This window comes from Amia ocellicauda, chromosome 9 (genome assembly GCF_036373705.1).
Source record: "Amia ocellicauda isolate fAmiCal2 chromosome 9, fAmiCal2.hap1, whole genome shotgun sequence".
NCBI classification, from domain to species: Eukaryota; Metazoa; Chordata; class Actinopteri; order Amiiformes; family Amiidae; genus Amia; species Amia ocellicauda.
In genome coordinates, this window is record NC_089858.1 from 39,143,632 (window position 1) to 39,166,241 (window position 22,610).

Below are 22,610 nucleotides of genomic sequence, written 5' to 3' on the forward strand. Positions count from 1 at the left end.
CTCCCAGTCAGAAAGTTCAAGGCAGACAGGGGTTTCCAAGCTCTTTTGAAGAAGAACAAAGAAACGGGCAACATTGAGGACCATAGACACAGTGGTCGGCCAAGGAAACTTACTGCGGCAGATGAAAAACACATCATGCTTACTTCCATCCGCAATCGGAAGATGTCCAGCAGTCCCATCAGCTCAGAATTGGCAGAAAACAGTGGGACCCTGGTACACCCATCTACTGTCCAGAGAAGTCTGGTCAGAAGTGACCATCATGGAAGACTTGCGGCCAAAAAGCCATACCTCCGACGTGGCAACAAGGCCAAGAGACTCAACTATGAATGAAAACACAACTGTTTTCTGTGAAAAATGGCAGCAGGTGCTCTGGACTGATGAGTCAAAATCTGAAATATTTGGCTGTAGCAGAAGGCAGTTTGTTCACTGAAGGGCTGGAGAGCGGTATACAAATGAGTGTCTGTAGGCAACAGTGAAGCATGGTGGAGGTTCCTTTCAAGTTTGGGGCTGCATTTCTACAAATGGAGTTGGGGATTTGGTCAGAATTAATGGTCTCCTCAATACTGAGAAGTACAGGCAGATACTTATCCATCATGCAACACCATCAGGGAGGCATCTGATTGGCCCCAATTTTATTCTGCAACATGACAATGACCACAAACATACAGCGACAGTCATTAAGAACTATCTTCAGCGTAAAGAAGAACAAGGAGTCCTGGAAGTGTTGGTATGGCCCCCACAGAGCCCTGATCTCAACATCGAGTCTGTCTGGGATTACATGAAGAGAGAGAAGCAACTGAGGCTGCCTAAATCCACAGAAGAACTGCGGTTAGTTCTCCAAGATGTTTGGGCCAACCTACCTGCTGAGTTCCTTCAAAAACTGTGCAAATGTACCTAGAAGAATTTATGCTGTTTTGAAGGCAAAGGGTGGTCACACCAAATATGGATTTGATGTAGATTTTTCTTCTGTTCACTGACTTTGCATTTAGTTGATAATTGATAAATAATTGATAATCTATTAATATGTTTATTTTTGAAAGCATTCTTACTTTATAGCTCCTGTCCACCTATACTTTTGCTCAGTACTGTATCTGTATACACCACCTTAAATTCAGCAACAACAATGATTAACTTGCAGGATTGACCACCTGGAGATCACTTTATTAAATCTGCATTATGATTATGTACATAAAGTAGGTCCATTACTAAAAATCTGTACAGTATTACTGTACATTATTACACATTAACTCAATTTGAACTGAACTATAAATATTACATGTTTAGACTTAGGCTACAAATTATGTAACATAGTGACGAAGCTGAATACTCTGTCAGTAGTGCTTTGAGCAGATGTTTTTCAGCAGCAGTTGTAGGACTCTATGACACCTGAGCAGGCAGCCAGTGTTGGTCTCCAGTGGCTGAACTCTCTCAGCCAACACAAGGTCAGTTCTAGGGCAGCAACAGATGTTTCATACCCAAGTGGAAATCCAGTTGAGTACCCCAGCAAGCAGCCAGTGACCATTGTCAAGCTCAGGCCCATTTGAGAGTGATTCATTGGAGAGCAGTGACTGAGACGGTAGTGGTGTTAACTCAGTGAAGTCTAGTGCAGTACTCACTACAGCGGCCTGCTAACCTAGTTTAGCCTGAGCGGCAGCAAAATCCCTCATCTCTTGGGGGCTGCGGAGGTACCCTTCGATCTCACTGTCCGAAATCTCCTCATCTCCCGTCACTTCCTTTCCCTCCTCCGGCCTCGCTTCCACTCTCCTCCTTTTGCTGGGGTTCGTCATGCAGGGCGGCAAGAACACTGAATGGTGCCGTTTCTCTGATTCTGTGGCCACTCCAGCCAGGTCTCCGCCTTGTGTCCCGTCTGTGGTCTTGGAGACTATCTGCGTTGCATCGCCCCATGGAGGTTGGGTTGGCCGTTGTGTCAGTTGCCCTGTATCTGCTGCCCCGTCTGCGGGAGAGCGCCCAGAGCAGAGATTGTCAACTGCTAGAGACACTTCTCTGAGGGCTTCACTATTGTCCTCTGTCCCAGCAGCCGCTGACACACTGACTGTGTCCTGTGCCAGATCAGAGGTGGCTGTGGGCTCTTCATTGTCCAGTTTTTCATCCACCACATTGCTGTTCTCCATGGCCACAGTGTCTACTGCATCTCCACTGTCCTCCCTCTCAAGTCTCTGCATGGCTCTCCTCAGCAGGGCGGTGCGGCACTTCAGGATATCCTCGGTGTACCTAACCACCGTCTTTTGCTCCAGCTGGGTGCCTCTCAGCCAGGGCAACTCCTTCCCCAGCTTGCAGAGGGCGTCCTGGAGTTCCGCAACTCTCTTGATGGTGGGGGGCGGCAGGGACACCCCGGCCAGCTTGCAGAACTTGCCGAGTGAGAAGCGGAGGCGGGCCTTGCAGGGGTTGAGAGAGAGCCAGGCCAGGTAGATGGCGGCGGTGAGGATGGGCACGGGCTGGCGGCCAGTCACCAACCAGGCCTCGCTTGCCAGCTCCACCAAAGATGCCGCCCGCTTTGACAGCTGGAGTGTGTTCTCATGCAGCTGCTCTGGCACGCCAGGTGCAGACAGCTGGAAACTGCAGGAAACAGAGCGGTCAGCACGTGTGTCTGTGTTGTCTAGGCTCCTGTACTGCAGATTAACTACAGCATTAGTTATTACATGTCAATGAGAGTGAGTTACAGTTGTGTTATGTTGAATCTCTCATCGGTCTCGTCTTTCTACAATTACATAATTGTATAAACTGGAAAAAAAAGTGTATAAAACATGCACTATACTCCTCTGTACCACAAAGTCAAACTAGTCAGGTACAAATATGGATTAAAAAGACTACACAGATCAGATCTATACATTACAGCCAGCTTCCAAGAACACATAATAGCATTAGGCATTCCTACGTGTTGACTAAACTATTGGAATAGGGCACCTGGCCTTTTGCAGTTAATTGTAGAAATCTTGATCGGATTACTCTCACAGCTACTGTAAAAACACCAACTTCCCTCATTTCAAAACTTGGGGAAAAGAGTTTCTGTAGCAGCTTTAAGAGACATCATGCGGAGATGCCGCCTAATACTTAGGAGTATTAAAATAACTTTAAAAATAAGCTACATTAGTTTAGTATGTGATCAACACAAAGGAAAAACACAGGCATAAGACTTGGATTAAAATAACATTTCAGGGGAAGCATATTATTATATTTTTCAGCTATTTAATTTTCCATTACTGATTAAACATATTGAAAACCAGTGTTTATAGCTTGCATCATTTTGCAAGAGTGATGTTTGATATAAATGTTGCATGCATGAATGGATGTGACATCACTACAGCCAATTGACTAGTCCAGCTTTTACAGCATACAACACACTACTGTGGTAGTACACAAGCAAAACTACAAAACTAATAATTGCAGAAACTGAGACCTTTGCTTACCTCTGTAGCTCCAAATACTTACAGCCCATGCTTTCTTTTATAAAACTTTAAGAATGAAAGTGACATTGTTTTATTAGTTGGGTGATCATCTCATGACTAGAGTTGGTGTCAATTCCTTTTTGGTTCAGTTTCCAATTCAGCTGTATTCAATCAAGTAAATTCCAAAACCAATGCTCACATTTTTCATTTCGGATTCCAATCCCAATTCCCATTGCGGAACTGAATTGCAATTGACCCCAATTCTCCTTGGGACCACACTTGGAAGCGTTGCCCTGTTACTGAAGGCTATGAGAATGATAAGTGCCCATAAAGATGCCCTCCACCTCCCAAGCCTTACCTGCTACAGTGGCTCTGCACCAGCTCACTCAGGCTGCTGGAGGTACACTGCAGCTGGAGACAGCGTACCATCTCCAGGTACACACCTCCGATCATGCCGGGTTCAGCGTGCAACAGCGAGCTAATGGTTCCCATGGTGACCGGCCAGCCGTGCTGCCTGCAGCTCACCAGCACACAGCAGCCCGCCAGCAACTCCTTCTTCCATAGGCTGACTCCCAGGAAATTGGGGTGTCTGTAGGCCTTTTCAAACAGGATTAGCGCCGACTCCTCCACGACCGCGGGGAAGCGCAGGACACGGCAGATCGTGCGCACCCGCTGCAGGCCTGACAGAAACCACACACACTGGTTTAGACTTTCAGCTGCCAATGCTGTGAAAATGTTTAGGTGAAAAAAGTACCACTGTGGAATTCATTATGTATTTCATAGTATATAGTTCACAGAGAATTAATTCCATGATATCCAGCTCTGGAAAAAGTTAAGAGACCACTCAAAATGTGTCTTAAATCAGCATGTCTACATGTATGGCAGCCATTCTATTCCATTCATATTTTTATTTGGAATTTGGGAGAAATGTTGTTTACCCAAACACATACCTATAAATAGTGAAACCAGAGAAACCAATAATTTTGCAGTGGCTGTATACAGTGCATCCGGAAAGTATTCACAGCGCTTCACTTTTTCCACATTTTATGTTACAGCCTTATTCCAAAATGGATTAAATTAATTATTTTCCTCACAATTCTACAAACAATACCCCATAATGACAACGTGAAACAAGTTTGTTTGAAATCTTTGCAAATTAAAAATAAAAAACTCAAAATTGAGCTCAGGTGCATCCTGTTTCCACTGATCATCCCGGAGATGTTTCTACAACTTGATAGGAGTCCACCTGTGGTCAATTCAGTTGATTGGACATGATTTGGAAAGGCACACACCTGTCTATATAAGGTCCCACAGTGAACAGTGCATGTCAGAGCACAAACCAAGCCATGAAGTCCAAGGAATTGCCTGTAGACCTCCGAGACAGGATTGTATCAAGGCACAGATCTGGGGAAGGGTACAGAAAAATTTCTGCAGCATTGAAGGTCCCAATGAGCACAGTGACCTCCATCATCCGTAAATGGAAGAAGTCTGGAACCACCAGGACTCTTCCTAGAGCTGGCTGCCCGGCCAAACTGAGCGATCGGGGGAGAAGGGCCTTAGTCAGGGAGGTGAGCAAGAACCCGATGGTCACTCTGACAGAGCTCCAGCATGTCTCTGTGGAGAGAGGAGAACCTTCCAGAAGAACAACCATCTCTGCAGCACTCCACCAATCAGGCCTGTATGGTAGAGTGGCCAGACGGAAGCCACTCCTCAGTAACAGCCTGCCTGGAGTTCGCCAAAAGGCACCTGAAGGACTCTCAGACCATGAGAAACAAAATTCTCTGGTCTGATGAAACAAAGATTGAACTCTTTGGCCTGAATGGCAAGCGTCATGTCTGGAGGAAACCAGGCACCGCTCATCACCTGGCCAATACCATCCCTACAGTGAAGCATGGTGGTGGCAGCATCATGCTGTGGGGATGTTTTTCAGCGGCAGGAACTGGGAGACTAGTCAGGATCGAGGGAAAGATTAATGCAGCAATGTACAGAGACATCCTTGATGAAAACCTGCTCCAGAGCGTTCTGGACCTCAGACTAGGGTGAAGGTTCATCTTCCTACAGGACAACGACCCTAAGCACACAGCCAAGATAACAAAGGAGTGGCTACAGGACAACGCTGTGAATGTCCTTGAGTGCCCCAGCCAGATCCCAGACTTGAACCCGATTGAACATCTCTGGAGAGATCTGAAAATGGCCGTGCACCGACGCTCCCCATCCAACCTGATGGAGCTTGAGAGGTCCTGCAAAGAAGAATGGGAGAAACTGCCCAAAAATAGGTGTGCCAATATTTAAAAAGACTTGAGGCTGTAATTGGTGCCAAAGGTGCTTCAACAAAGTATTGAGCAAAGGCTGTGAATACTTATGTACATGTGCTTTTGTTGTTTTTTATTTTTAATAAATGTGCAAAGATTTCAAACCAACTTCTTTCACATTGTCATTATGGGGTATTGTTTGTAGAATTTTGAGGAAAATAATTAATTTAATCCATTTTGGAATAAGGCTGTAACATAACAAAATGTGGAAAAAGTGAAGCGCTGTGAATACTTTCCGGATGCACTGTATATATGTAACACCGTCAATCATCGCCCCACATAGTGTCAGTTTTCTCCCAGAAAGAGTTTTGCACCGCATACAGCAATCTCACACAATACCACCCCCCTTATAAAGCAAACTCTCCAGACAGTCCAGACCTAGCAGAAAACGTATATTGGATTGCAGATACATCTCAGTTTCTTAGTTTGATTTCATATCCTGTGTCAGTCTGCAACAAAACATAGTGTGGAGGGATAAAAATATGTAAAATTAAACTTTTAAAAGTTGCATAGAAAGCCCATATAGCAGCTTTTCCCTTAAGAAGAAGGTTTACAAACGAGAGGAGGGCATTCGACCCATCGTGCTTGTTTGGTGTCCATTAATAACTGAGTGATCCAAGGATCCTATCCAGTCTATTTTTAAATGTTCCCAAATTTTCAGCATCTACCACATCGCTGGGGAGTTTGTTCCAGATTGTGACAACTCTCTGTGTGAAGAAGCGTCTCCTGTTTTCCGTCCTTATACTTGTGCGAGGCGGACCTAAGGATGTCTGGATCTTCACAGAAGGAACTGAGGCCCCTCTATAATGAACGTGGAGGACAGCTAGAGTTCAGAGGCTCACCTTTTATCTGAGTCCGACCGGGCTGCTTCTCCACTCCGGCACTGTCAGAGTACCTCACGTCTGCGGAGGAGAAAACGGCGTGAACACAGATGGAGAGAGAGAGAGAGAGATGGGGGGTAACAGAAGGGCAGTGAGGGGCACTGCAGACAGACAAGTGCCACCCCAGCTGCGTCTGATTCAAAGTGGCAGCTGTGTGGGTACCTGTGCCCTGCAGCTCCTCGCTGCGGGTGGTGGTGAGCAGCCCCTCGGACACCACGGCGCCGCAGTCCGCGCACACCAGCTGGCTCTGCGAGTACAGGCAGTCGTCCACCAGGTTGCAGGAGCCGCAACCCGGGCACTTGTGAGCGGACGCCATTGCCGCAACGCACAGCCTGCTCAGGCCGCCCGGGATGCGCAGGGTGTCCGCTCTGCCTTAAACCACGATTCGTCCTAAACTTTGACCAGTACAGAGGTTAGAAACTGCCAGCTTACACTCTTACATGACGCTGCGACATCGCTGTGTGACATTTTAAGGGAATATAAACGAAAGTCGACATAAATGAGTTTTGAAGAAAGCACCCGACACAGGTTTTCTTCTTAAATTAGCCTTAGGAATCACATTTTGTGGAAATCTTCTCATATAAAATGGACAACAGAAATAAATAACATGCACTTGTCTGCTTTAATCATATATTGACACGTATTCAGTGTACGAAAATGCTTGATAAACGAAAGAGTACAGTACAGTGACTTCTTACAGTTGACACATTATATATTATACTATTACAATAAATACATATAACTAGTATTGTAAGAATGAAAAGACACATTAATTACAGGTTTGTTTTATTGGCATTGCAGGACGTACCTTTCACGACACTTGCCTGTGTTTGAATCTCCGCCTCAGTCTGCTTTTTTTTTGAGTCCGTCCTGCACATCAGCCGAGGAAACTTAGGTCCGTTTTCTGAGGTTATACGCTTTTCAAACCAAAGTATTACATTAAAGGCCAGGGTGTGAATAAAATATATATTTCATTATTTATTTGATTGGGTTTTATTTGTTTATGTATGTATTATTTAAAAGGTGTTTCTCTTTAGTAGGTGTAAACTCCCGGTTCATTGCTTGCATTTCCTGCTGTACCTGCCAAACTACCAGAGGGCGACAGAGTAACTCAATCTTCCATCTAAATCCACAGGGTCTGTTGCGGCAAGTTACCGCTGCGTCATATAAGCCTTTTCTTCTTCGTTAAATAATTCTAGATATTTTAAAATAAATAATGTTAATACCTTGGATAATATGCACATAAGGTGTTTTCTCTGTCGCACAATAGTGAAGTCAGGTGCATGCAATTATGACTAAATACATGTCCTAGAAAGCAGAAAACTAAGCAGTTCCCAACTGTATTTCTCAAAGTCAAAACGAGAAGCACATCAGCCTCCCACAGAAACATTGTTGATGTCTTCTCTTAGCCTTATCATCCATACTCAAATGATTCAACAATGTGTGAAACTACACCCCCATACACACACACACTAACATAAAAGGAAATATTTTAATTCGTTTTTCATAATACCACTAAAAATCATATGCATTGTCTTTTGCAAAGGGGAAATAGACAAACTGCCTTGTTGTATGTTGGGTGGTTCTCTAAATGCTTCCAGTCACAGAAAAGGTCAACTGTTATCAATTTTCACATCTAAAACAATGCACTAGTTACGTTTTGTTTAAGCGAGCACATCATATCCTGATACTTATTTAATCTTATTTTTAATGGATTTATTTGTTTTCAGACTAAAATGATTAAATAGTCCGGGGGGTGGGGGTGGTGATGTGTGCCACCTGGCAGCAGTGAGTAGAGAACTGTCTATTTGGCACTTTGAATTGTATGAAATTTGTATTAATTTCCTGTTTTGGAGTCCAGCTCTCCAGAATGGGTACAACTTGGGTCAGTCATTGCTCACTTTGAAGTTGTGGGGCTCAATGAATTAAATCACTGTCTGCACCACACTTTGCCAGTTTGTTCCCACAGTTCTCACAGGGTCTCCCATTCTTTGGATTACATCATGTCCTGAGTGGGTGTAGGAAGTCAAGCGGCTAGCGGTAGTGGAGTACAGAAGACAAGGGGTAGAATGGAATTGGAATATGGAATATATATATGGAATTGTAGATCTAAGGAAGCAGAGGGATTGAAAGAGGAGAAGGGAGATTGTGGGAAAATTGGGATTGTGTTATGCAGTTTACTTTACCCCTTTTGCAATAGAGTTATGAATGGTTGACTGCTGCTCCAGCTTGCCTGCCTCCACGGTCCCAAGGATTGGATTCTTTAGATAACTTAAGCACATCTCTTCCCTGGCCTCAAGGGGTTTGTTTAGGTACCAAACCTTGAATTGTGTGATATTTTAAATAAATAGCAAAAGATCTTAAGTCTTGCTCTAGACCTCTCTACTCAACCCACTCCAGACAATTAGACATTGGCCAAACTACATTCTTACCAAAAATCTATAGTTGAAGGGATGCAGTGGGCAATGCACTGAGGTTTACTGGCAGGCAATTTGTTGAAAATGCATGCTGAAGCACTGAATTCTCCAACACAAAATAATGGAAACCGTTCAGAATATAAAAGGTTTTTATTCAGATTTACAAGTAAGAATTTAAGGATTTCATAATATACATTAGAAATTCGGTGCACAGTAACATTGTATACAACTCCATTCTCAAGAGAGGAAGCAATTTCAGAGGAAGATCTTAAACATTTCAAAAGCAAAACAAAAAATAAAAATCAGCGCCTCTCCCAATGCATTATATCAGCCACTGAAAGAACCAAGTAAACGTCACCCTGATCAAGTAAATAACCCACTATACAGTTCAAAGCTATTAAAAGCATTTGGTTAAATACTACAATCCTTCATAAGGAGAAGTGAAATCAAATGGAGGTGCTATATTGAATATTTGAACAAACATCAGACCCCAGATGTAAACATTAAGCCTTTTCAAACTTTTATATTATTTCAAGGTAGAAATTATTTCCATTGTGCAATATTTAATACAAACCCCATCTGGGTCGAAGACAGCGATTCTCAACCTAGAACCGTTTTCATGCAAGACTTACAGATCAACAGTCCTGCGGTCCATCATCCACAAACTCCACTGATACATGGAGTTTAGTGGGATTCTCTGAAGTTGCAGTCCAGTTGTATATTAAGATCAGCACTACGATTTGACCAGAGTGGTATGCTTTACATTTAGGATAACCAACATATTTGATGCCCATATTTGAGCATCCAAGTTAGGAAAGAGGTCCCCCAAACAGAAAGGTTTAACAGATCCTAATGTAAGGAGCCAAGACCTATGCTGTTCGCTTTATGGTCATCTTCTCAAATCCTCAATACTGCAGTACCTTGCATCAACTTCCTTAGCATGAAAATGTATTCATTCATTCACCATCAAGAAAAAGGTCATAAGTCTGCATTTATTCCTGTAACAATCATAGTATCATCAGCAACAGTGCAGATTGTCATCACAGGACAGCCCGACAGAATTCAAAAACACACCAGAACACAAAAGCCTTTTCCCCAATATTTTGTTAACGCATCATATTGTGTACAGGATCTCCACAGTATTTTTTCTGGAATGGTCACCTTGCCCCCCCCCCACCCCACCCAATGAAAATAAAAAAAAATTCAGAAGGCATTTCTTCCAAAATGTGTATCCAAGGCACTGTATAAAAGGTAGCCACTTTTTATTGTAGGATTTGAAGATCTACAAAATAGAGTATTATTCAAAATCTTCTGCTATTTGTAATATACACATTCTATTGAAGCAACATTTAACAAAAAAGGAAAACCCAGTTTACCAAATAGAAGTTCGCTTTCAAGCAAGTACAGCACTAATAATGACTTACCCTCAAATGTTAATGTAATAATGATGTATAAACCCTATTATTCACAATCCTCCTCCACAATGTTTGCATGCTTTAAAATGCAAGATGCTTTTTGCAGTTTTAAGATTTAATAATTTCTAAGTTACTGAAAAAAAAAGTTATAATGCTTAAAAATAGAATAGTTTTTCACAAAACCAAAAAGGTAACAATGACCCAAAAAAAAAAAAAAAGGTACATTTTTAATTCCACATAATGAACTGTTTAAATACATTTCAGCAGCCCATTTCACGTGGTCTCAAAGCAGGCAAATAGGGTATGATTTCAAATAACATGATTTCAACTCTGAATATACTGGTGTAAGTGAGGCTCGGCTTTCACAGTGTTTTATTTAGGCTGTGTATTCACCGTAGGCACACGAGGTGAGGACCCATAAGATTCTGGGATTTTTGGCTAGCATGCGATTCTCTGAATTTGCAGCTGGTGAGAAGTCTGGTACAAGTTTTGTCAAATCCCAGTGCTTTCATTTAATAGGCCAAGCAAGATGGTCTTAAATCTACCTCAGGCTTGTTATGCATCCTCTCTCCCATTTTAGGGCACACTATCGCATCAGAATATCTGCCAATCTGCCAACACTGCCAAGGATTTGGCTGGACCGAACGCGGACCCGTTAGCAGATTTTAAAACTTGATTCCAAAACTAATGCAATTCCCATTTTTGGCCTTTAAAAAGACGCTTGTTGGGGAAGGTAGTGAAGTTCAATTCTGAAGAATTCATTCTTAGTCAGCCCAGTCACCCAGACAAAGGAAGTTACAGATGAAGGCTGGTATGGCCTCCCACATGTACAACCCCCACCTTTTTTCCACAACAAGCAAGCTTTTCAATAAGGGAGGCATATAAATAAAAAATAAATAAAAAAACAGGACAGAAAAACTTGCATTTCCACCTCAACACAAAGCTGGCAATGTGGGGGGTGAGACCTTAAATCTGTTTAATCATTACCTAGGCTTTGACAGGAGATTTTAAAAGATGTACTGGGATCTGGTATGGCTTAGAGGTATCCTAGCGTTTATTTTTGCATGTGCCACTTACACAAGTTACAACCCCTCTTTAACTTTAAACCAAGCCATTTCGGTGGACTTCATCACAGTGCCTTTCAAAGCAAGTCTGATTCACAGCTTCGTACAGACAATACTTCAAAAGCTTATTACCAACAGAAGTACATGTATAAAAAAAAGTGAACTAGAGACCTATAAAAATATATTCAGTCACCACAACCAAAATCAAATGGTGACATTCTAGAATGCATTTAAATAAAATACTTGTTTTAATCCGATTGATCAATAAACATTAATTGATAAAACACGTGTAACCAACATTTGTTTATACATATAAAAGTTAGATACTATAATTGTGCCTGGTTTTAGTACATGGGTATAAAAGTAAGGCATTGAGAAAGGTAAGTTTAGGACACTTGGCTCAAGTGTTCAAGTGTGTGTGTGTGTCTGATAGTGCCCCAGTATCTGAAACCAGGCCGATTTAATTTCCACCATGATACAAGCCTACTAGCATAACTTTAAGGCTTCTGATATTCAAAAACAACAAGCTGAACTGGAGTAACAATACATACTTAGTTTAACATCACCCCCAAATATATTAAATCCATGTACATTCTACGAACCCATATATTTCTTCAAGACTATTTAAACATGATTTCCTGAAGGGAATTATAGCCACACAAATGACAATTCTGGAGAAAGAGGATCTAAAATTTGATTGAAGAAATGATCTTGAATAAGAATACATATACCAATAACTTGTTCTTCCATTTCTGAAAGAGTATGTTGTTTCAAAACTATATTGATTTGGGTTTCTATTACATAGTCCCACATAGGGATCTTCTCACACAATTCAATCTAAAAGGAAGACTCATCTGGGTTTAAAATCTGAAAAAAGCAGAGTATGACTTACTGTACACCATTGTGTGCAGAGTGTGATTATAATAGTCTTATAGTGACAAAAAAAAGTTAACAGTACTGCAAATTATATGGTATTAAATCAAGAAAAAGTTTTCCCCAAAGTATTCTATATTGATGTACTAATGCTGCATCTCTACACATGATTAAAAAAGGTTTGAAGAAAAAAGTTTTACTGGGTGCAGGAACCATCTGTATCAGATAATCTGATGTCTCGTTGAAGATAAAGTGCATGTGATAAAGAGGGAGGAGGGAGAGGGTATGGAGGAAAAGGAGTGATTTAGGTGGGGGGAGCCCAAGCGTGTGCCAAGTGGCTCCTGCCTCCGATGTTTCACATGGCCTTCTTGGTCTTGCTCATAGCCAGCAGGATACTGGGCTTCTCATCCATGACGTGCACCAGCAGGTTGTCGATGTAGTCCTCCAGCTCCAGGATCTTGCTGTCCTTCTTGCCCAGCTCCTCCTGCTGCTTCACCACCAATGAGACCAGCTCCTCCTGGGTGAGCTGGGAGTACGGGGAGTTGCCGGAGGAGTTGCCCACCTGCAGAAATAGGGACAACATTAAGATTGGGAGAATAGGAGACTTTGTTCTTTATAGAACGGTCTTCAACATGGTCTGATCTCGTCTGAGCCACACGGTGCCTCTCTTCCAGTTCCTCGGATTTAATCTCTGCTTCTACCATACTCCCTCATTCTGAACTAATGAAACAATCTCGCAATCTCATCCCCTCCCACACTCGGCTCTAACTCCCTGTTGCTTAAGCTCGAGAACAACATCCCTCCACCTCCCTAGTGTCCTCTTCAACTTCTTCCACCATGTGGGGGGTTTCCAGTGGCCTCATCCTCATGGCCTGGTGATTGCCACGGAAACTAACTTTTTACAACCAGCAAAATGCAGAGAACATTCCATACAATTGTCCCCCCCCCCTCAACCTTTTCACCACTTCCCACTGCGAACCCCGAGTCCCTCATCTCTAGCCTGGCACTGCCATCTCTGAGCCCCAGCCCGCTGGTCAGACACAGCCCTGGAATGTGCTGATGTTTCACACGAGCTGGGAGGGAGCCAATGTCCCTCTGAACTCGACAGCCCGTAAACACTGTTATATATTCAGTGGTCAGTGCAATCGGATAAAACACAGAAGGTACATTCATAGTTTCTCAGTTTTGTTTAACATTCATAGAACTTAAAATAATGCCAAAGTCTATACTCCTACCAACTGATTAGCAGTGCTGGCAGGGATAAAGCAACTTCAATGATAAACGTTAAAGTGATATAGCACACTAATTAAGTGTATGTACTGTAGCTGTGTGCAAAAGATCAAGGTTTGTCAAGTAGCATGAATACACAGTTAATCTAATATACAACGACCACCATTCATTATAATTATTGGAAAAACTGCAAAAACACACCACATTTTATTAAAACAGACATACATTTGTGTGCCTAAATTTCCAATGTTGGTCAAACTCACAGTGCAGCAAGTCTGAGGTGCAATATTCCTGCTGCTGAGTAATGTTTTCTTTACTTGTGCCACCTCAAGTGGAGTGATAAAAGCCTTGTTGGCAATACCTTGGCCTTCCCTGCCATGTTTTCCCACACACCCCCCAGGGCGGTGCTGGAGAGCAGCTGGCCATCCTGAGAGTTCATGGGCTTCACAGGGTGGGGTCTGTGGGAGAGAGAAGTAGAGATCCACACATCAGGGCATCACGTAATGACAGCTGTGCATAGCAGGGGTTGACAACCTTCCAACACCTTACCAGCCTTTCGCCATTTCCATGAATAAAGCACTGACTGTGCATCCAGGTTATTCTAAAGGGCTAGACTAAATCAAAACTTTGACCCCACCCCCGAATCACAAATTATGAAGTTGTACCATCATCACATTTTTGTTTAATAGGATCAAGTGGCTGCTAACAATAAAAATAAACTGCAATAGGACACAGATTTGTACTTTTAGGAAGATCAAAAACTTTTGATTTGGGCTTTCAGATAAGCTGGATACTGCACTTAATTTACCATTATTGAATTCTGCCCCTGGAGAATTTGTGTGTGTAAGAAACCAAAACCAATGTTCCAAAGGTTTGTTTCTTTGTACAAACACTGGGCTTAATGAGTTAATGATTGCCACTGGTAACATCCAGTCCTTGACGCTAGGTAAGTGACATCTGCTTCCAAGAGACGAATCGCCCATCTTTGAATCAGTCTTCAAAATTGCTACATTCAACATGCAGTCAGCAAGGTATTTGCTCCAACACATCTGAAAGTCAACTACACGCGTAAGCATATGAAGAAAACTTCTTAATTCCTTCAACTCTGCATTACCTTAAAAGCCATTGCAATGTGTACACCATTTGACAATACTAGGATGAATACTAGAATGAAAAAGTGTTAGCCAGCTTAAGTCCCAATTACTTTTGATCCTACCTGGGCTTAAGTGCCAAAACTTCGCTTAACTGGCTCAATTAAAGTCTTCCCAGATATAATAAATGTTAGGATTTAAAGACATACAAAAACCTGAGACACCAGAGATACCCGAGGACCAGAGACTAGAAACACTATGGAATGGATGAAGGCTTGGGAGTTTAAAAGAACCACTCATCAGTAACTTCCAACAGGAATTTGGGATGTCTTCCTAGAATCAGCTCATTATACAACTATAGCAATGAATACTCCAAATAATCAGAAGAGCAATTAAGCAAGTGCAACACAGAATCATAATTGATTCAATTGGGAGTTTTTGCCACTAATAACACAAAAAGTCCATAATAATCAAACTGATATTATAAAAATAAGTAAAAAAAATTGATTGCATAAGTATTCACATACATCTAAACCCTGGTGCAACCAATTGTCACTAGAAGTCACAATTAATTGAATGGAGTCCACCTGAATTAAGGTGCATCACATGATTTCAGGTTAAATACACCTGTGTCTGGGAAATTCCTAAGAAAAACTACATAATGAAGACAAAGGAACATTTCTAACAAATCCGGGGTAAGGTTCTTCAAAAGCACCAATCAGTAAGAATACAAGAACAATTCTAAGGCATTGCATATTCCCCAGAGCACAGTCCTAAGAAATGGTAAAACTGCATAGCAAACAGTTGAAAACGTATGCAATCCATTTTCTTATTTATATTTGTAAGTTTAGAACAATGGTTTTTCAATTTGATATTCTACACTTTTTTGTGTTGATCAATGGCAAAATGCTCACACATTGATTCCATGCTGTAACAAAATGTGGAAAAGTGCATAAGTTTTCACCACCCAAGGAATCTCTACATTCTGTAAACTGGAAGAGGAAAAACCTGCTTTGTTAGTTCATCCCTGTCATTAACTATGTTGTCAGGAGGAGCTGGGCTAGCAAATTTGTGCCAAAATACTTCACACTTCAATACTGGAGTGCTTCTTTTAGGTCTACAAAGGGTGGAAATTTGCCAGTTACCCCATCCAGGTTTGCATTGCAGAATTGAAGAGCTGCTTATGAGCTATTGACCCTGAACTGAGGATCTATTTGTTCTGTACTGGCAGCAATGAATCTCAGTGAAGGCTAATTACTATGTGTGCCTAAAGGGAACGGAGAGCGATAGTGCCCGAGCATCAGCGTGTGCGTCCGAGCATAACCCCATTATCATCTTTCAACTGCACTTCCATAGCTCACAAAGCACTTGGCAGTAATGCAGCAACTATCAGTACAATGCCATGGGAAGAGACCACAGGGAATCAAACTGGACAAGGGTTAGAGCACAGCATTTCCTGCAAGGTGGCTTTGGATTTACCCCTTCAAGTTTTCCTGTTATTTAGGTTTCTTACCTCATCCTGTTTTCTGTGAAATTCACTGCTGCAATTTCTGCTTAGATTGTAAATTGCCTAAATTCAGTTCAGAATGAAGTAAAAAAAAGTATTTTCTGGATGAACTCATTTGGTTCTCATACACCACCCAGCATAAGCTAAGAAGTCTTTCCAGAGGCCGGGTTTGTCAGAACCACTTGTTAGCCTATTTACCCCCTGGACCCCTGACACAAATCAAAGGCTTAAATATAAGAAATGGCTTCAGGAGGTTGACAAGACCGTAAATAAAAGACAAAACTGCAAACTTGTGACTGTAACCTGTTCTAAGAGGAAGATGCACTTACTATAAAATACTGGTTGTCCACAGTCCAGGTAGCTGTAAAATGTATAATCATCAATAATGTCCACCTACAAAATCTTCCCGTTTTACAAATCTGACCTGAGTGATCACAGCTATGCAATCACCATGCTTGGAAGGTGCCTTTAGATTTGAAGATCCACTTTTTTGTTCCCCAGGAGTGAGTGGGCTACGTGTGAAGCATGCCTCCACTAATGATAGAGGGAGAGATCTGGTCTCACCTGCGCTGCCCAGAGGTCTGCCCGCCCCCTATCTCGCCGCTGCTCTGCGCTGCAATTGGCTGTGCCTCCGAGGGTGAAACCCAGGCACGTAGCAGGGTCTTGCCTCCGACGCCGGGCTTGGGGGAGCTCTCCGAGACCGCCTTCTTCTGAAGACCAGGGGAGGGGGGCAAGAGAGAGGAGTGGGACATGTTAGAGGATGGGGGAGAGGAGGGAGAGAAGCGATCTTCCAATCGCTGCTCAGTGCTTGGCAATTCCATTTTCCCGTCCTTGTCCGTTATGCCATCCTTCTCTGGTTTCATTCCTCTTGTCCGCGCCGAGCTCAAAGTGCTGCTGCTCATCCCGTCTTTAGGGAGGTCTTCTTTTGAAGGAGGAAGTGGTGGTGCCTGTTTTTTCTTGTTTGAAACCTCTCTCAAAAGGCTAGATTTGACCTCATGCTGGCTTTTGTCTTCTTTAGGGGAGACCTCCTCCACCTTTTTCTGTGATGTCTGTTTAGAATTTAAGAAGAGGTCATCCGTTTCCTTCTCTGAAACTGGCTTCTTTCCAAAATGGGTGAGGGAGTTGCTGGCATCTTTCTCAAGTGACAGGCTGTCAAACGGTTCAGTCTGGTCCTTTAGTTCCAAGATTTTGTCAAGGTCATCTGCCGTCAGCATCCATTCATCAGTCTTTTTGTCCTTTAAGTGCTCTTTCTTGTCCATACCTTGAAGACCTTGATCAGTTACCGACTGCTCACCTGTGATGGAGAACAGGTCTTTGGAAAAAGGATCAACCTTCTCCTCCTCCAATGAAGGTACCTTCCTAATGTTCTCGTTACGGAGGCCACCGGTCACATCTTGAGGATTTGCGTTAGCAGACGTTGGCTTGAGTCTCACGCTGACATTTTCCTTTTCCTTTGCTTTTGCCAATAACTCCAAAGTGTTTATTGGTTTTGTCTCTTTGGTATTGGTATGGTCAGTTTCCCTAGTTATTAGATTGTCCTTTGGCATTAATACTTTGACATCTTTTTCAAAAGAAGCTTGTGATGCTAATACTTTGGTATCTTTTCCTTCATAAAGTGATCGTCTTGAAAATACGGTGTCAGTGTTCGTATCAGTGATTTCATCTTGCAGTGTTTTTTCCCTTAACCCTCGGTTAGTATCTTTTGGTTTGGCTTTTACAGGAGGTGCCTCCTTAGCTTTATCAGATGCTTCCCGTTTAAGCTTTGCAGAGAACAGATCTGTGGTGCTTCTCTCAGAAGGAGACAGTATTTCCTTTGGTGATGAAATTTTAGCTACATCAAATGGATCCTTCACGGTAAATTCACTCTCCTTTCCCGAGAACCTGGACTTTTCTCCAAATGGTTTTGTTTGGTCTTTGATAGGACTATTAGGGCTAGTACTCTCACTGAATTTTCCACTAACATCTGGGGTCGTCGTAAGACCAGTGGATTTGGAAGAAGAACCTAGAGCGTTGTTTGATCCAAATCTCCTCCATGTTACAGTGGGGGTTGTTTCAGGGCTGCTGTTATTCAGCTCTCCTCCAGTGTTGCCTTCAGGATTTAGTTCATGGTGTGTTGGCAGTTTGGGGTCAACCACACTTGTATCAGGCCCGTCCACACTCATCTCCTGTCCTACAAGAACAGATGGCTGTTCTCGGTTTCGCTGGCCCATTTCAGCCACGATTTGGTCCCATTGCAGCTGGCCCTTTACCCCATGCTTTTTCTTTTGAAACAGGGTATCATAATCTGGAGGGGAGCGGACAGATGGTTTGTCTTTCTGGGGCCTGGAGGACTCTGCATTGCCCGTGACCTCCACCTCAGTGATGGGATGCAAATACCCACTCAGAGCAGCAGTTTTACTGGTGAGGGACCGTGGAGCGGGTTTAGGCCGGTTTGGTTCTGGGTTGTCCAGCTCAGTGCTGGTGGGTGTTGGGGGTTGAGTTTGAGGTTTCGGCTGAGGTTCCCCAGGGGGTAAGGGAGTGGTTCTTTTTTTGTCAGTCGGGGAGGGAGGCAAACCCGCTGTGGCAAGATTCTCATTGCTGCCACTGACTGAGTCCCTGGAATCTCTTCTGGCCTTGGGTGGAGCAAGAGAGGTGTGCAGGCTGGCAAAGAGGTTGGGGGACTCGGATGGGGGATTACCGAAAGGAGAACTGGGGGTGGAGGGTGGGGAAGTTGAATGGGGGTGGTTAGCAAGGGAGCCAGGGCTGGTGGGAAGGGAGGGGAGAGGGCCTTTTTTGATTTCAGCCTTCGGAGACATGGACAATCTGCAAAGGGAGCAAAAACAAAGAGGCCTGCAGGTCAGTGCCTGCGCATAGTGCTCTCCCTGTACCCCCGGTATGTCCAACTGTCCCACCAAGCTTAAAAGGGCAACTAGTGCAGTCCTAAAAATTATTGGTTGGTTTGCGATTTTTCTGTTCCTTTCCATCATTTTTGTCATTTTGAAAACTTAAAAGTATAACTGATCTTAAATCATGGCTACTGTAAAAAGCCCAAAGAGATCTTCTGCATTTCAGGATGTTACATTTCAACACTTCCTGGATAGCAGAAAAGACTAGAGCACGGGAATTGTGTTCAGTGGTACGGTGACTGTATGGCTCCCTGTTCACCAGGATACATTGGGACGGGATTTTAAAGTAACTAAAGAAAACACTATTACACACATCATAGGCTAATTATTACAGTAAGACATTAACAGCGTTACACCTTGAGATTAGTGGTGATGCTTAATTTAGAAGCTCAGCCAACAGGTAAAACCGATCATGTGTTCATTCCGGCCATGAAGCAAGTAGCCAAGCAAGGTTAGTTTTTTTCAGGACAGACTTCGCCTTTGTTTTATTTAGCCGACCCCTTCACCAAGGGGGGTGTATAAAATGTACAGTATTATACAGTATAGTTAATGGGAACCCAAAACCTACAAAATACAGTGCATAGTTACATCCATTATGCCTGTGTGCAATGTGTTTATTGGAAAATTATCAATACAGTTATTCGAAGTTACATCGAATTTGGTTCCGAGACCAGCAACATTAGTCAAGACAGATTTTCCCCATGAACGCAATGTTAAAATGGACAGTGTGGCTCCAGACAATCAATTTTAACCAAAAATAAAAATATACTTCTGAAACATTTACAAAAAATATGATCTGTCAAATGAATGGCAATTTAATGAGGGGGCACTTACTCTTAAGCTGTAAACTTAAGTGTCCCTATTCAAAGCAATCGTGAAAATTCAGGAGTAAACCATAAACGGTTAAGTTTAAAAGCTCAGTTAATGTTACCGAATTAAGGGTGGAACGATACAAGACGATGTATGTCGGGGGATAACCATTACATTTCGGATTTATAATAACTTTAAATCAACAGGATACAAACAGCAACTTTATCATTCATAATGGCAAACAAGACTAATAAAAACTAGTTATGAGCCTTTATTCCATGTATTTATTACAATACAACAGGACTCAATTTGGCAACGGTATAAATGTCCAATTAACATGTTAACACCTTTCAGTTTAAAGGCTAATTTTCAGTCAAGTCCTGTCTAAAAGTATCTCGGTGAACACAGAGCCATATGGTCACACTACCACTGAACAGAATTATTTCCTGAGCTGCTGCAGGGAAGACAAATCCTGTGCTCTTGTAGTATTTTCTGCCAAGTGGTAAGTATTGAAGCATCACATCCTGAAACACAGAAGAGCTCTACTTTGGGTTATTTACAGTAGCAATGATTGTATTGGAAGGACATACTTTAAAGTTTGAAAACGTTGATCAAAATGGAATGGAAAAAAAAAAAAAAAAATCAAATATGCTTTACTTATACCCTCTTACTTACACACGAGAACATATAAAAATCAAGTACTTTTTGGTACTGAGCTAGTTCCCCTGTAAAATCCCCTGTATATGGACCTAGACTAACAATGCCACAAAGACCTCAAACTGGATCACAGAAGGTATGCAGTAGTTCTGTGGAGTGAAAAGACCGCATTGTTTAAAGCAAAATCACTGAAAAACATTAAGCAATCCATATTGGGCAATGTGTATGAAGCAGAATGTCAAAAATCCAAACAAGTTTTGTTACCTACTATAATAATTATAAATAATTATGATGAGCAGACAGTACTTTCAAATTAATTCTTAATGCAGCATCCTTTCTAGTTGTTCCTCACAAAATGCAATTCTAAAGTTTAATTTCTAACCTTAATGCATAGTTAAAAATAAGACAGATTATGTATTTTAAGCCTGCAGCTTAAACCTGCAGTTTAATGGCTGTAGTTAGGGAATGACTTGCATCAAACTCAATCTTATCAGTTTATAAATCACAGTAAGCATTATTTCAAAGAATTAACTTAGTGGACTATAGCTAATGAGATCCCTCTGTGACCTCCAAGTCAGTGCCTGGAGCCACCCAAGCAGAAGAGAAAGGATTTCAGCTGCCAGCTTGGAGCCAGGGACAGCTTCATTGAAATCTCCTTAACTCTTATTTAAACTTACTGCTTGCATTTGACTGTTACAGCGACTTATTAAAAATCAAACATTTTAAAATCTTTAAATAGTTTGACTTCTTTGAATCAATCGCATCATAAAATGGGCATGCAGGTGTGTTTTTGGGGGATGGAAATTAAATAAAAAATTAACTCTTGGAAGTGATCCACAGCTAACATTGTTGAGATTTTTGACATGCTTCTAAATTTCATAACCACTATAGCATTGGCCCACTACTGTATGAAGCCGATATACACAGTCTCAGACATGACGCGTTAGTATCTTGCAAATGAGTGTTATAAATATCACGTGTTAATATTTAGTCATGTCAATGATTCTCTTACAATCTGCAACTGCAATATCCACACATGTAGGCCAAAACTTTTCAGGTCAAGATTTTTTAATTTTCCCCTCTCACCCAGAGCCACTGCATTGATCTGAAACTGTACACATCCAGTCACATAAAATTCTCCATCACTTATTTGGGAAGGTGTAATTTTTTCCAGTATTTTCATTATAAATGTTCTTATGATCTGTCATTTTCTATTATTCAGAGAGCTTCCTGTTTTGTGGTCTGTTAGTATGGCTGCTAAGACAAAGGCTGCTATTTTACTCAGTGGAAAGTTCCTGCTTTTGGGCAAAGATTGCTTTTATTCTTTACAGAATCATTATGTATATAATATATATATATATATATATATATACACACACACACACACACACACATATACATACATACACACTCACCTAAAGGATTATTAGGAACACCATTCTAATACTGTGTTTGACCCCCTTTCGCCTTCAGAACTGCCTTAATTCTACGTGGCATTGATTCAACAAGGTGCTGAAAGCATTCTTTAGAAATGTTGGCCCATATTGATAGGATAGCATCTTGCAGTTGATGGAGATTTGTGGGATGCACATCCAGGGCACGAAGCTCCCGTTCCACCACATCCCAAAGATGCTCTATTGGGTTGAGATCTGGTGACTGTGGGGTCCAGTTTAGTACAGTGAACTCATTGTCATGTTCAAGAAACCAATTTGAAATGATTCGACCTTTGTGACATGGTGCATTATCCTGCTGGAAGTAGCCATCAGAGGATGGGTACATGGTGGTCATAAAGGGATGGACATGGTCAGAAACAATGCTCAGGTAGGCCGTGGCATTTAAACGATGCCCAATTGGCACTAAGGGGCCTAAAGTGTGCCAAGAAAACATCCCCCACACCATTACACCTCCACCACCAGCCTGCACAGTGGTAACAAGGCATGATGGATCCATGTTCTCATTCTGTTTACGCCAAATTCTGACTCTACCATCTGAATGTCTCAACAGAAATCGAGACTCATCAGACCAGGCAACATTTTTCCAGTCTTCAACTGTCCAATTTTG

The 22,610-nt window shown here is 42.1% G+C and overlaps 2 protein-coding genes across 4 annotated transcripts in view; both read right to left on the reverse strand.

The window, feature by feature from the left end:
* Nucleotides 1-1,127: 1,127 nt before the first annotated feature.
* Nucleotides 1,128-7,503, reverse strand: brf2 (BRF2 general transcription factor IIIB subunit). Of its 2 annotated transcripts, none has more exons than XM_066714453.1 (5): nucleotides 7,409-7,503; nucleotides 6,763-6,990; nucleotides 6,562-6,621; nucleotides 3,766-4,087; nucleotides 1,128-2,577 (listed from the first exon to the last, which is right to left on the reverse strand). In XM_066714453.1, exons 2-5 carry the CDS (start codon nucleotides 6,914-6,916, stop codon nucleotides 1,629-1,631), a joined length of 1,485 nt encoding a protein of 494 aa, XP_066570550.1. In that variant the 5' UTR covers nucleotides 6,917-6,990; nucleotides 7,409-7,503; the 3' UTR covers nucleotides 1,128-1,628. The 2 variants fall into 2 exon arrangements, with proteins under 2 accessions (XP_066570550.1, XP_066570549.1); XM_066714452.1 differs by having other exon boundaries at nucleotides 6,763-6,995; nucleotides 7,409-7,488.
* A 1,645-nt stretch (nucleotides 7,504-9,148) lies between these two features.
* The window catches only part of LOC136759446 (rab11 family-interacting protein 1), a 35,336-nt gene continuing 21,874 nt past the window's right edge, over nucleotides 9,149-22,610 (reverse strand). Inside the window, exons 4-6 of one of the 2 annotated variants that reach the window (XM_066714454.1) lie at nucleotides 16,762-18,999; nucleotides 13,961-14,057; nucleotides 9,149-12,931 (exon numbers count right to left, since the gene is read on the reverse strand). In XM_066714454.1, coding sequence (XP_066570551.1) covers nucleotides 12,725-12,931; nucleotides 13,961-14,057; nucleotides 16,762-18,999 — 2,542 coding nt within the window. In that variant the 3' untranslated portion in view covers nucleotides 9,149-12,724. The remainder of the gene's footprint in view (nucleotides 12,932-13,960; nucleotides 14,058-16,761; nucleotides 19,000-22,610) is intronic. The other variant, XM_066714455.1, reaches the window with a different exon arrangement.